This window comes from Geotrypetes seraphini, chromosome 3 (assembly GCF_902459505.1).
Source record: "Geotrypetes seraphini chromosome 3, aGeoSer1.1, whole genome shotgun sequence".
Classification (NCBI taxonomy): Eukaryota; Metazoa; Chordata; class Amphibia; order Gymnophiona; family Dermophiidae; genus Geotrypetes; species Geotrypetes seraphini.
Genome location: NC_047086.1, coordinates 108,465,027 through 108,480,593, shown reverse-complemented (window position 1 = coordinate 108,480,593; position 15,567 = coordinate 108,465,027). Strand labels below are relative to the sequence as shown.

Below are 15,567 nucleotides of genomic sequence, written 5' to 3'. Positions count from 1 at the left end.
AGTTTTAAAATAAACTCTAAATAGCCACATTTCGGGAACACAACCAAACGAGTGGTAAGACTCTTTACCTTGAATTCAAATGCACCATTACCTGATTCTGTAAAGAACTTTGAAACAGACCTGTACAAGTATATTCTCTATCAGAGTAGTGTGTGCATGTACCTTAGCTCTGCCGGCAGGGTCATTCTTAATCCATTTTATCATTGTTTCATACACCAGCTCCTCTGCTTTAGTATTCAGGCTGTCATTAGAAATATAGGAAACAAAATCCTCTTTAGAAATATTTAGAATCTCTTCTTGACTCGCCACTTCTGGGAAATTTTGCAGTGCATATGCTTTTGCCATGTTGTAGAGTTCAATGCACTGCATAGCTTCAGCCATGGCTAATATACCCAAACAGTTATTAGCAGTCAGTTGCTTTTCTAAAGAAAATAAGATAAAAAAAAAAATACATATTACATCAATAGTTTAACAATGATTTACAAAACCTGAAATATATTTCAATTCCATGGTGCGTCAATAAACAAATAGAAGTAAATTCAGCCACCAGTACTTGGAATCTGTAGTTGTTGTATTTTCCACTCTGTCAGCAGCTTTATTCCCCTTCCATACAATATCTCACAAAACGTATAAATTATTTTAAATAAATCAAATAGGACCCTCTCCTACATGCTTTACCTAGCTCCCCTCTCCTCCAAATAGGAGGCATACCATATTTATACATATTTGATTATACAGAATAAAGGGGCTTGGAAAAGAGATGGCTGACGGGAGATATGATTTAAGTGTAGAAAATCCTGAGTGGAGTAGAACAGGTACAAGTGGATCGATTTTTCACTCCGTCAAAAATTACAAAGACTAGGGGACACTCGATGAAGGCACAGGATAGCGTAGCTGGTTTTAAGAAAGGTTTGGATAATTTCCTGGAGGAAAAATCCATAGTCTGTTATTGAGAAAGACATGGGGGAAGATTGAAGTTCAGTCTTCCTCCGGCATCAATCCTATTCATCCAGTGCGCTGCTCCTGAAGAAGGAGGTTTTCCTCCGTAATGGAGCTCTGTAGAGCTTTGATTTAGCATGGACTCTTTCATTTACCATCTACTTGGGACCTAAAACGTCACCGGAGATAAGTATCTACTCTTATGAACTGTATAATTACCCTGAATTGGGCGTTGGATTAGGGGATTTCCCTTCTGACAAATGCCTATATTGATTTTGCGTATTACCTCACAGGGACTATTACACTATTGTGATAACGTTACATTGATTTTTGCTTTTTTTGCACTTTAACTAGCACTTTAGGTCCAAGGATGTATCATGCTCGGTAGACCCCTTTGGGCTAATCAGTTGACAACTCTTACACTTGACAGGCACCTTTGAGTTGTGTATACTGAGGACCATTCACTAATTATGATTTCAGTTGTGCCAATACATTTTATTTGATTTTGAGGATTTAAAGCTTAATGTGTGTGTCCCTAGTAGGTTTAATTGAAAGAATTAAACCCACTTTTCTATTCTTTTTTTTAAAATTCTTTATTCATTTTCAATATTTTCAATAAGTGCAATACAAATTAAATACATTTTATATTTAAGACATCACTTAATATTTTTTCAAGAAACAAATCAATATATATCCCTCCCCCCACCCTATCTCATAACTATTATAAATTTTTAATTTAATAATCAAATCTTCAGAAAGCTCATTATGATATACATTTCATATCCATAAGAGATAATAAGCACTAATAAATAAACCCATACATTAATTTTACAAGAATTCAGAGAATCATTTAAAAATAAATCCACCCTCCCTCCCTCCCCCTGGATGTGCACATAATATATCAATAAAAATCAAATCTACAATAGATCAACAAAAGACGTCAATGGACCCCATATTAACTTGAAAATTTTTATATTCCCTAATGATTCTGCAATCATTTTTTCATATCTGTATATCAAGCATAAATTTGCCCACCAGAATGTAAAGTTAAGACGGTCCCAATTTTTCCAGTTACGCATAATCAACTGTACAGCAGTATCTGTCATAATTAGGAACAGTCGACCTTTATATTTATCTAATGGATCCTTGATATGCAACACAGTTCCACAAATAACTACTTCATAAGATAAAGGGATTTTAGATTCTAAGATATTATTAATATGTCCCCAAATCGACTTCCAAAAAATCAGTATCCTAGGACAATAAAATAGTAAATGATCCAATGTACCTATATCTAGATGACAGTGCCAACATCTATTAGACTTAGAGTTATCCAACTTATTTAATCTAACCGGGGTCCAAAAAGAATGATGCAACAACAAAAAAAACATGTTTGGCCATTCTTTCTTATTGGGTTTTTCTCTGCTAAAGTATTTGTGCTGGATCAGCAGCATGGAATGTTGCTACTCTTGGGGTTTTGGCCAGGTACTAGAGACCTGGATTAGTCACAATGAGAATGGGCTACAGGGCTTGATGGACCGTAGGTCTGACACAGTAAGGCTATTCTTATGTTCTAATTAGTAAGACCCAGATTTCTTGAACCAGAACCGATTTTCTAGGCACCGTTAGGTGCCCAAACATCTGTTAAAAATGTTATCCAAACATTATTTTTAACTGATATTTGAGGTGCCTACCGGTGCCTAGAAAATTGGCACTGGAATCGTGCCTACTTAGGTGCTTTAGGCTGCTGAATGCCAAAGTAGATGTGGCCAACACTGGAAGTGGCATTATGTGACGTAAAGCGCCTACGTAGGTGCGATTCACACAAAGCTAGGTGATGGAAATGTAGGCCCAAAAAACCCTGGCCTTCATTTTTGATGCCTATCATTCGCAACGGTGCGATTCCTAAACCGGCACCAATGAATGATTGATATACGATCGGCAGCCGATTTTAAGGCGGCTGCCGATTTCGGTACTGGCCTGAGTGGCACTTTTTAAGTTTGCTTGCTTTTGCTTCAAAAACCAATCTATCTATCTCATTATTTCAAATTTCCAGGCACAACTTGTACATGTAGGCCCGGATTCTGTATAGGACGCTGGTCCCCTACACCCGCCCAAAGTTAACCCGATTCTGTAACTGATGTCCATGTTGCAGACACTGGTTACAGAATTGAGTTTAACATGCCCAATCCCCCTCTCCGGACCCAGACCCCCCCCAACGGCCCCTCGAAGATCGCTGGCAGGAGGGTGCCCAACTCCTCCTGCCAGACCCCCCAATGCCCCCCTATGATCGCCGGCAGGAAGGTGCTCAACCCTTCCTTTCGACAGAACTCGTCCTCCCTGAAGATCGCCGGCAGGAAGGTGCTCAGCCCTTCCTGCCAACAGACACCTGCCCCCCCAACCACTCCTGCCGGACCCCCCTGCCTAAGGCCCCTCCTATAGCGGGAGGGGCCTTAGGTTCCTGGACCATTCAGACCCTAGGATCCTGTGAGTTGAGCAGGGGAGGGGTGGGCCCGCCTCATTTGGATGGAGGTGGACCAGCTGGCCAGACGTGTGAGGAATCGTCTGGTCCAACTTGCAAGTAAGACCAAGGGGGGTTTCGGGGTGGGGGGTTCATTGGGGGGGGGTCTGGAAGGAGGGGTTGGGCAACCTCCTGCCAGCGATCTTGGGGGGCCGGCAGGAGGGTTTGGGTACCCTCCTGCCACGATCTTCAGGAGGGCCGTTGGGGGGGTCTGCAGGAGGGGCTGGGTACCCTCCTGCCACGATCTTCGGGAGGGCCATTGGGAGGGTCGGCAGGAGGGGTTGGGTTCCCTCCTACTGCGATCGTCGGGGGCGGGTTCTGTCGGCAGGAAGGGTTGAGCACTTTCCTGCCAGCGATCGTCAGGGGGAGGGGCGGGTTCTGTTGGCAGGAGAGGTTGGGCACCCTCCTGCCGCGATTACTGGGTGGAGGGGAGACTTGCGGCCATAGCCGCGGCTGCTATACCAATCACAGCAGGGAGATCCTTGCTGCGATTAGGTACAGCAGCTGCGTCTACTTACCATGTAGGCCAGCATTTTGCTAGCCTACATTGTAAGCGTCTCCCGTTCTCCTAGGGAGATGCATAGGGCCATCTAGGTTCGCTTAAGGCTACTGCTTAGGCGGGCTTGTGGACCTCTCTAGGCTCCCTGGAGGCGCCTTTAATATAGTCAGCCTGCCTGGGGAGGATTTTTTTTTTTTTTTAGAAAAAGTGCCTCCTGATTGGCTGATTAGACAGCTGTAGGACTCCTACAGCTGCCTACAGTCGGGAGCACTTTGCAGGGCCATAGTGCCTACTTGGTCACTTTCCCATCTTTGAAGGGCTATATCTACAAGAGATTCCTCAATAGAACATTATCATTCTAAGCAGGCAAATTGTTTAACCAACTTTATCTCAAACGCTCTTTCTTACCAAACTTTTAGGAAGTCAATCAAAACTTTCTCTGACTCCATTTCTGCCATGATGTACTTCTAAAACACTTCCAGGAAAAATTTGAAAGTTTTTTGTAATATCGCTGTCTGTATACAGTCTCTTCCTCTGTAAACTGCTCTGAACTGTTTGTGGTATTGTGAAATATAAAAATAAAGTTATTATTATTAATCAGTTAAAATGGGAATTAGCCCATGCTAACAGCACTGTAGCTTGACAAAACACATTAATTTCTACATTAATTGCCTCACGAGGAATGTAAGGTGAATGGGCAGGAACTGCACTTTACATAAGACAATAAGAGTTGCCATACTGGTCCATCAAGCCCAATATTCTGTAACCAACAGTGTCCAATCTTGTATACCGTCAAAAGCGTGGAGGACAACGGTGTGCTGACAATCCCGCGCTGACATTTGAGCGAAGGACATATGCGCTCCGCCGCTTGCGCAGCTTTGAGGCCTTCAGTTTTACGCTGTGAGGGGCTACACTAAGAAATCCTCATGCTCCTGTTGGGGAGAAACCCCCACAGTACACTGAAAACTCCCATTCTCCTTCCGTTTTTGCTCTTCGGGAGTTTTCAGCATAGTGGGGGGTGGGGGGGGAACGTTCCCTCCCTCACAACCCCCCAACGGGAGTGCGAGGATTTCTAAGTCCCCCACACACACATCCCCTTAGAGCGCAACAAGCAAGGCCTCAAAGCAGCGGAAGCGGCGGTGCGCATATGTCCTTCGCTCAAATGTAGCCGTGGGATTGTTTGCGCGCTGTTGTCCTCCGTGGTTTTGACACATCACCGTCCAATCTAGGTCACAACTACCATGCAAAATCCCCAAAAAGTAAAACAGATTTTATACTACTTATCCTAGAAATAGACAGTTGATTTTTAAGTCCATCTTAATATTGGCTTTTGGATTTTTCTTTTAGGAAATTATCCAGACTCTTTTTTTTTTTTTAAAACTCTGCTAAACTAACCATTTTTGCCACGTTCTCTGACCGCAAATTCCAGAGTTTAATTACACATTGATTGAAGAACTATTTTCTCTGAATTTGTTTTAAATGTTCTACTACTTAGCTTCTTTGCATGAACCCTAGTCATAGTATAATATAGCCCCTCCTTTACTAATGCGTAGCGCGGGTTTTAGCGCCGGCAGCAGCGGTAACTGCTCCGATGCTCAAAGAATTCGTATGAGCGTCGGAGCAGTTACCGCTGCTGCTAGTGCTAAAACCCATGCTCCGCGTTAGTAAAGGAGGGAAATAGTTAACATACTGTAAGTCATTATGTGTTAACCAATCATGTTACATAAGTCAGAATTCCTTAAAATGCTTTTACTTGAGTGCGAGTTTTGTAAGAACATATAGGCAAGATAATAGTAAGTAAAGTACGACCAACCTTTTTTTTTATTTTTTTTCTATAAATTAGTGCATGTATATAAGCAAATGTATATATTTTGAGGATTGAATTTTCGAATGTTTGAAGATTTTTTTAAGTGGACAACTTCCCTGATGAAGAAATCGAAACACTGGCCATGTTGCCAGTGGGTCCAGAGAAACAGAACATTGGAAGTTAACGTTTCTTACTGCGGGACGGCGAGGTAATTGAATGCTCAAAGTAATTGAATGAGCGCCGCCCCGAGGTAAGAAGCTCTTCTGAGGTTTAGCACAAGGAGCCCTAAGGCCCTCTTTTACTAAGGTGCGTTAACTGATTTACGCGCACTAAACGCTAACGCGTGCATATTAGTCTTTGGACACGGTAACGATTAGCACGTGCTAATCGGTTAGCGCACCTTAGTAAATGAGGGGGTTAGTATTTTTCATTATTAATGTTGGAAATTGAAATTAATTGAAAGAAAAGAAGTTACAAGAATGAACAGTTTTATTGCAAACACAAAACAATGCATAAAAAGAGAAATTATGGAAGACAATTGTGGCTATGGGTGCATAACTCTATTGTATTCTTTAGTTCACTGCAGATGGTCTCTGCTAGTCATGTTTGTTACTGGTAGATTGATTTTGTGCTTATGCCTTTTGTGTGCTCTAAGTTAGTTTGCTGGATGTTAAAATTCTTAACCAATGATGTGGCATTAACACTACCTCAATGATGAGACATTAACACTACCTCAATAGATTGTGTCCATTAACTGCTTTGTAGATAACATCAGGGCAGGATTAACCAATAGGCCCAAAATGGTCAGGGGGGCCCGATGAAGGAGGGCATCAACACTGTTTTTTCCAAATGGCGATGGGTCCCTCCAGCATCGATCGGCAACGCGGGCCCCACCCCGATTGGCAACGCGGCTACCCCCCATCGACGGAAAGTAAGACAAGCAAGCAACGCGGGTAAGAAAGGCAACGGGAACTGTAATTGTGCAAGCGGTGCAGCTTGCCCAAAGCTTCCCTCTGACGCAGCTTCCTGTTTCCGCCTGGGCTCATGGTGGGGTGGGGCGGGGCAGTATACTTGTGTGCCTAGGGGCCCTCGACGAATTAATCCTGCCCAGGATAACATCATATAGTTAGCTCCATGGCAGTTTCTTTAGAAGCCTTCTTTGCAATTTCCATATGAAAATTCCGGCATTTCCAAATGGAATTGACATCCATGCATAAATAGTGATTTTTAGAAAGGGCTCAGCTTAAACATTTACTTAAGTTCCTAATATAAAGATATTGCAAAGGGCACAGTCTTGGTGTGTAGCCAGATAAAACTGTAGACATTATTATGAATAATAAAATTACTGAACATATAGACAAACAGGGAAGTCTTGCCTTATCTTGCTACATTTTTTTAAAGGCATGAATAAATTTCTGTTTAAAGTTGAACCAGATGATGTACTATATCTAGAATAGTAAGCAATGCTGCTGGGGATTGGGAACTGATTTAAAAAAAAAAGACAGGATAGGGTAAAATGGCCAGTTCTCTAAATGGAGGAAGGGAAATAGTGAAATGCTGTAAGGATCTATACTATGACTGGTGCTTTTTAACATTTGTAGACATAGGCAGTGGAACGCTGCTTGGTTTGAGTTGGCCCAGGAGCTCTGCCCTAGCCCCAGCAGAATCCTACTGCGTGTCCTCTCCTCAGCTCCCAATTCCCCATCCACCTTCTCCCGGTGCTGTACTTTGAACCTTCGGGCAGCTGCCGTGCAGCATCAGTGAGCAGGCCTGCCCCAGGAAGTAGAATGAAGTGCTCCCTCCGTATTCGCGATTTCAGCATGCGCAGCTTTGATTATTCATGGTTTTTAGCTTGCTGGCTCCTCCCCCAAAATTACATCAGCTTGAATAGAGAAAATCGCTGATTCCCAGCACTTTGTTCACGGTGGTTTGCCTCTCCTTCAGAAACAGGCCAGGTCTCCCACCATGTTATTCATGGTTTCACCATATTCACAATGGTTTTTAATAGAAAACAGCAAATAACATATAAAAAAGTTATTCGCGATTTTTCAGTATTTGCGGTTCTGTTAATCCCATATCACAGCGAATATGGAGGGAGAAGTGTACAACACCAAGAAGCGGGAGGGAGAAGGCGGGCACCAAACAAGAGACCGCCAATCTTTGGGGAGGCCATGGTCCCTGTGGCCTTTGTTTGTAGATGATCTGGAAATGGGAACAATGACTGAGATGATTAAATTTGTAGATGACACAAAACTATTCAAAGTTGTTTTCAAGGTTTTCTGAAAGCTTAATAAAGGCCAAGCAGCATTAATCTCCAATGGTAATTATTCATCTGGAATGGAATGGCATAACTAAGGGGCCCTTATAGTAATGCTTAGCACATGCTAAGAAGCCCGTAGGTATAATAAGGGTTTCTTAGCATTTAGCATAAGCCAAACTTTAGTAAAAGAGCGCCCCCCACAGAAATCAGTTTGAAACAATCTTTTGTCTGCGAGTTTAGTGACTGAGTGGGTATATAGGATTTCAATTCAGATGTCAAATATGGCAGACCCATACTCTATGGACCTGATAGGTTAATGGCAATATCTTCAACTTGGAACCAGTGGACGTCAACCAAGGGCTGCTCCTACTACTTCTCTTCTGTAATGATTAATAGTTACCTTCAAGTACAAAGCACTGCTTAGTAGCACATACTTCTAATAAATTGCTGAGATACTACTGTGTGAGCCTTAAGCAAAACACAGAAATGAAACAAACTCCAGCAGAAACACAAAGTAAATATAAAGAAACTGGCTTCTTAGAAATCTTTTTTTACTGTATATAGTAGCAAACTGATGCATTATCACTATTAACTACAATCAAAGCAACTTTTTTTTTCACTGTGACTGTCAGACCTAGATTTTACAGATAATAGTAATCCCCTTGACAAGATGCACTGATTATAAGTCTTTGTACAATTAAGCTGCTTACCAGCTCAAAGAAAATAAAGCTGAGAATACGACTTTATATTTAGCACGCAAATGCAGCCATTACCGTATTTTCACGCATATAACGCGCGCGTTATACGCATTTTTACCTACCGCGCATACCCCTCGCGCGTTATACGCGTGAGCGCGGTATACAAAATTTTTTTACATAGTTCCCACCCCGCCCGACGCCCGATTCACCCCCCCCAGCAGGACCACTCGCACCCCCACCCCGAACGACCGCTCGCACGCGCTCCCACCCGCACCCGCATCCACGATCGGAGCAAGAGGGAGCCCAAGCCCTCTTGCCCGGCCGACTCCCCAACTCCCCGACAATATCGGGCCAGGAGGGAGCCCAAACCCTCCTGGCCACGGCGACCCCCTACCCCCACCCCGCACTACATTACGGGCAGGAGGGATCCCAGGCCCTCCTGCCCTCGACGCAAACCCCCCTCCCTCCAATGACCGTCCCCCCCAAGAACCTCCGACCGCCCCCCCAGCCGACCCGCGACCCCCCTGGCCGACCCCCACGACACCCCCACCCCCCTTCCCCGTACCTTTGGTAGTTGGCCGGACAGACGGGAGCCAAACCCGCCTGTCTGGCAGGCAGCCAACGACGGAATGAGGCCGGATTGGCCCATCCGTCCCAAAGCTCCGCCTACTGGTGGGGCCTAAGGCGCGTGGGCCAATCAGAATAGGCCCTGGAGCCTTAGGTCCCACCTGGGGGCGCGGCCTGAGGCACATGGGCCCAACCCGACCAGGGAGGGCGAACGGATAGTCGGGACAGCGCACGGAGAGTCGGGGAGGGCGAAAGGAGAGTCGGGGTGGCCAGAGGAGAGTCGGGGCGGGCGAAAGGACAGTCGGGCTGCATGCGCGGTATACCCGTGAGCGCGGTATACAAAAGTTTTTGTACATAAAATCGTGGTTTCTGCGCGCTATACCCGGGTGCGCGTTTTACACGGGTGCGCGTTATCTGCGTGAAAATACGGTACTATGAAAACATGTTGTACAGCTCTTTTTGACTGCTACCTACTGAAGACTGATCACATCTGGAAGGATATTTGGTAGGAGTTACGGACCCAGCTAGGCAAAATCTCTCAATATAGCCATTTGATTATATTTATTTATTCAGGGGAGCTCAGAACAGTTTATGTGAATTCATTCAGGTACTCAATAATTTTCCCTGTTTGTCTCAGCAGACTCACAATCTATCTAAGGTACCTGGGGCATTGGGGGGATTAAGCAACTTGCCCAGGGTCACAAGGAGCAGCATGGGTGTGAACCCACAACCACTGCATCACACTATACAGTATATGCATTTTGGGTCTCACTGACTTGATTCGATGACCTACCAAGTCAGTTGGCCTCAGTTTCTGTCATTCAGAAAATCACATATTTAATCCATTCTACAATGGCCACAAAACACATTTGCTTCTTTTACTTAACACTAACCCCTCTTTTACAAAGATGTGCTAAGCTTTTTAGTGCGCCCTAATTATTAGCGCATGATAAACACGTGCTAAACGCTAACATGTGCATGTTATCCTATGTACGTGTTAGCACACGTGTTGATTTGGCACGAGCTAAATCCACAAAAGAGGGCCTAAGTAAAAATTCCACAACATGGACAAGACAGAGAAAGCCCAAGAAGTTACAGGTGGATCTCAATATCATATTTAGACCAACTCCCCATTTTATAAAACTGTAGTGTGGTTTTTAGCACTGGCCACGGCAGTAACAGCTCCGACACTCATAGAAATTCTGTTACCTCCACGGCTGGCGCTAAAAACCACGCTATGGTTTTGTAAAAAAAGGGGGGGGGGTAAGTTCATGAGGTATCAACCTGTCATTCAAGCAGGTTCTTTAACACTGTGGTCCTCAAACCTCATTCTTTACCATCCTGCTCTTTGTTGAGATGAAAATGGTCAAACAACAAAACGCTGGATTTGCTTTTTCAAAATTAGTTGCACTTAATAGTGCATTATAACTAAACACGCACATCTACCGAAAAAGACAAATCATACCTTGGCAGATTTTCATTCCATAGAAGCAGAGTTTTTTTTTTCTGTCTGGTAAAAAATAAAAGACCTACCCTTCTGAAATTAAACTTCATTCACATTTTAAAAATTACTAATTATTTCTACAGTAGTTAAGAATATAGTTTTAAACTCATATCTGGTCAAATTTGAAATGATTGCCAGAGCATTTGTTAGCATGACATAGGTGTGCAGAATCTGAGAACAGCAAAAAAAAAAAAAAAAATTATTTTTTAGCAGAAAACATACAGCCGATCTGACTGCTACTTGATTATTATGACATATTGCTAACTCATTAAACTTGACAGAGGTTGAGATGGACAGTAAAAATACTACATTGATTGATCAAAATTAAACTAAAGATTATTTTTTAAAAAATTTGCACTTTATCATATTAGGTCATCATGGCCTACTGCAAGGCTGCCCAAGTCCGGCCCTTGAGATCTACTGGCATGCCAGGTTTTCAGGATATCCACAATGAATATGTATGAGAGAAATTTGCCTGCACTGCCTGCTTGGTATGCAAATCTCTCTCATGCATGTTCATTGTAGATATCCTGAAAACCTGGCATGCCAGTAGATCTCGAGGACCGGACTTGGGCAGCCCTGGCCTACTGCATACATTGCCTGATCATAATGCGTGGCTGCTTAACATCTTGCTATTCCTGGCCCTCAAAAATAGCTTATATTGCTGGAAAGATCTATCTGGTGGAATACGTTGTGTCTTACTGTAAAATATGAAAGTGTCATAGCGGAAAAATACAAGTCCACGAGTTCCTATACCAAAATTTGGAGTCCGGTCAACTCCTATTGCAATGTAGGCTGATGACATTCAGTCTATGTGCTAGGAAATAAATATCTGAATATATTTATCACATCATGGCTCATCTCTCGCATTCCTATAGATGTATGGCTCCGGTATCTCTCTTTGTTTTGGATTCTACATGTGCTTATGGCTGCAGGTTGTGCTGATACTCTCCTCCTTCTAGATAGGCATGGGCCAGCTTGCTGTATTATATTATATTGATAATATCTTATGACTTCTTGCTTATGTACAGCTTGTATGTATCTTGTCTTTTTAACATTTATTGTACTTCTTATTGTTAAAATCAATAAAAATATTTGAACTTAAAAGAAAATATTATGGTTTATTATTATTATTATGATTTATTAATCTTGTTATACCGCTCATTCATTTTACTGGTCCAAGCGATTTACAAAATATAATTAAATTTAAAAAAATCTATCTATCTATCTATCTATCTAAAATAATAAAACCCTAGAGCGTGCATGTGCTCTTGAAACTTCGTGATTCCTGGCGCCGTGAGGTATGCCTCCGTGCCGAATTCGATTTTCGAACACGGAGGCAGGCCAGAACACGGAGAAACTCCCCCCTCACCGTCATTCACCGCCAGAGTGCCGCTGATTCGGAGGGGGGGCACAGACGCACCTGCTAGCATCTTCCCTCTTGCCTGCTCACCCGCCCGCTGCAGATCCTCTCTTGAACGGGCTGGGGACCATGGGCGGGCGGCCCGCAGACAGGAGGCTGCCGAAACACACCAAGCTTCCCCGGGAGGAGGGGGAATGGCAAGCGACGGCTAGGAGGGAGTCGGAGCAGGCCAAGAGGCTGTCGGTGCCTGCAGGCTGCGGCGGTTCAGGCGGATGTCGGTGGAGGGCAGTGTTGTCAGTGTCAGCTTCAGGCGGATGTCGGTGGAGGTAAGGGTTGCTGCTGGACAGGGGAAAAGGTGCTGATGGATGGGGAGGGCAAAAAAAGGAAGGGAGGCCTACTACTGGACAGGGGGAGTAGAAAAGAGGTGCTGCTGGACAGGGGGGGGGGCAGAAAAAGGAAGGGAGGCCTACTGCTGGACAGGGGGAACAGAAAAGAGATACTGCGGGACTTGGGAAGAGGTGCTAATGGACGGGGGGGGGCAAAAAAAGGAAGGGAGGCCTACTGCTGGACAGGGGGAGTAGAAAAGTGGTGCTGCTGGACAGAGGGGGCAGAAAAAGGAAGGGAGGCCTACTGCTGGACAGGGGGGAACAGAAAAGAAGTACTGCTGGACAGGGGAAGAGGTGCTGATGGACGGGGGGGACAAAAAAAGGAAGGGAGGCCTACTGCTGGACAGGAGGATCAGGAAAGAGGTGCTGCTGGACAGGGGGGAGTTAAAACAAAGGGAGAAGGGCTGCTGCTGGATAAGGGGAGCAGTGAAGGGGTGGTGGTGGACACAGGGGAAGTAAAAGGAAGGGAGAATGGACAGGGGGAGCAGGCAAGGGGTGGTGGTGGACAGCCGAGGAAAAAGAAAGACAGAAATAAATAAATACAGAAATAGGCTAAGGAGAGAGAGAGAAAGAAAGAAATACAGCCAGACACACACACACACACATATTCTAGCACCCGTTAATGTAACGGGCTTAAAGACTAGTTTATATATATAAAAGAACTCCATTATTAAATAGAATAGACTTGACATATACAAACATACTAAGAGACATTTATTCCTAAAAAAAACAACACACATTCCATTGTTAAGCAGAATAAATTTAACCATACAAACAGTAAACACACCAGAAAGCATTCACTCTTGAATAAAATAATACAAAAATACGATTGAGCTTTTGTCCTTCTATAAAAAAATTAAATAGTATTCTTACTAAATTTGTTTTGGCTTGGTAAAATTGCTAGAATTGCTTTGGTATCTTTGCAAAAACCAATTGCGGCTGGTGGGGTAAATTTTCCATATTTCTACAGCTATCAAAGTCTCAAGCATATAAGTGGTTGCAGTTGAAGCAGGCCATTCAGAAGGGGTTCCCTGATTGGCAAAATAAAAAAAATCAATATAGCTTGCCAGGCTATGTTTCTAGACAGATTTGCTAGGGCATTAGGCAGCCAAGTGGTATAAATAAATTTCGGAATATTTGAATAAGAACCCAAAAATAAGCCTAAGGGATATTTGGAGCATTGAGATAAAGCAAAAGATTTCTGTTACTCAATGGCCACGGATTTGGTCTTGGAGGATGAGATGTACAGCATCAGCATCTATGAGACAAACCTGGCTTTTTCTGTTATATGGGATTTTTTGGACCCCTGTTCGTTTGCAAAAATTAGATAGTTTATAGTCTAATAGATGCTGGCATTGTCATCTTGATATAGGGACGCTGGATCACATGTTGTACTTTTGCCGCTTAATATTAGGCTTCTGGAGGTCGATATGGGTTACAATTAATAAGATATTGAGTACCTCCATTCCTATGTCATACGATATGGTTCTCTTTGGATCTATATTACAACCCAAGTCTCTAATTTCTGCAGCTAAGACTAGATTACTTCTTGTAATAACTGGGATTGCTATACAAATGATCACATAAATCTGGAAGAATTGTGATAGACTGAATCACACCTTTTGGTGGGAATCCCTGTGCTTATGTTATCGATACATAGAAACATAGAAAGATGACGGCAGAAAAGGGCTATAGCCCATCAATTCTGCCCACTCTACTGACCCACCCCACTAAGTCAGAGTATTGCTCGACCCACGTAGAGATCCCACGTGGATGTCCCATTTATTCGTAAAGTCGAGCACGCTAGTGGCCTTGATCACCTGCACCGGTAGTTTGTTCCAGTGATCCACCACCGTTTCTGTGAAGAAATACTTCCTGGTGTCACCACCAAATCTCCCTCCTCTGAGTTTGAGCGGGTGCCCCCTGTGACTGAAGGTCCCTTAGGAAAGAATATGTCGTTTTCCACCTCGATACGACCTGTGACGCACTTAAATGTCTCAATCATGTCACCCCTCTCCCTGCGCTCCTCTAGAGAGTAGAGCTGCAACTTGCCCAGTTTTTCCTCGTATGAGAGACCCTTGAGTCCGGAGACCATCCTAGTGGCCATTCGCTGGACTGACTCAGCTCGAAGTACATCTTTACGGTAATGTGGCCTCCAGAATTGCACATAGTACTCCAGATGAGGTCTCACCATGGTTCTGTACAGTGGCATTATGACTTCAGGTTTATGGCTGACGAAGCTTCTATTGATACATCCCATCATTCGCCTTGCCTTGGATGAGGCCTTCTCTACCTGTTTGGCAGCCTTCATGTCTGCACTGATGATTACTCCCAAGTCCCGTTCTTCTGAAGTCGTAAGCTAGTGTTTCTCCATTCAAGGTGTATGTTCTGCATGGATTTCTGCTGCCGAGATGCATCACCTTACACTTCTTTGCGTTGAAGCCCAGCTGCCATGTTGAGGACCAGTTTTCCAACTTGATCAGATCGTATGAATTCGGAAATAAAGGGTTATGGTAAAAACTTCAATGAGATTTGGGGCCCATTAGCAAATTTTGTATCCACCAATTAATAGTCCAAGCCTTCCATTTTATTGAGTTTTACACACATCCAGGTTGGGAGGGAAGGTGTGTGTGTGTGTGGGGGGGGGGGGGGAGATGTCTATATTATTATTTGTTAGTAATAAGTGTTTTTATTTGGTGCCAACTGTTGTATTTTTGTATGCACTTTGTATATGTTTTAAAATGAATAAAGATTTTTAAAAAAGAAAGAAAAGAAAAAGAAAATTCACTTGCTAGCCTTGGCCAACACAAAACTTCCACTTTACACAAATGTGCCCATTCAGTATAGAACATGTTGGTACATTTCTCTAACAGGACATTGTGGGAGACTGAACAAGTTCTTGGAGAAACAAACTTTTATAAAATACAACTAGGACACACTCTGAAGGTACAACAAACGCTTTATTGTTCACAGTTCCTGAGTCTGTTCCTTCACAGATTCAGGAGTTTCAACATAATTCTCAT

General features: G+C 43.5%; 1 protein-coding gene across 13 annotated transcripts in view; it reads right to left on the bottom strand.

The window, feature by feature from the left end:
- KLHL29 (kelch like family member 29) overlaps positions 1-15,567 on the bottom strand; it is a 775,329-nt gene that overhangs the window by 113,855 nt on the left and 645,907 nt on the right. For all 13 annotated transcript variants that reach the window (XM_033937815.1, XM_033937829.1, XM_033937828.1 and 10 more), the window contains one exon: positions 163-422. In XM_033937815.1, coding sequence (XP_033793706.1) covers positions 163-422 — 260 coding nt within the window. The remainder of the gene's footprint in view (positions 1-162; positions 423-15,567) is intronic.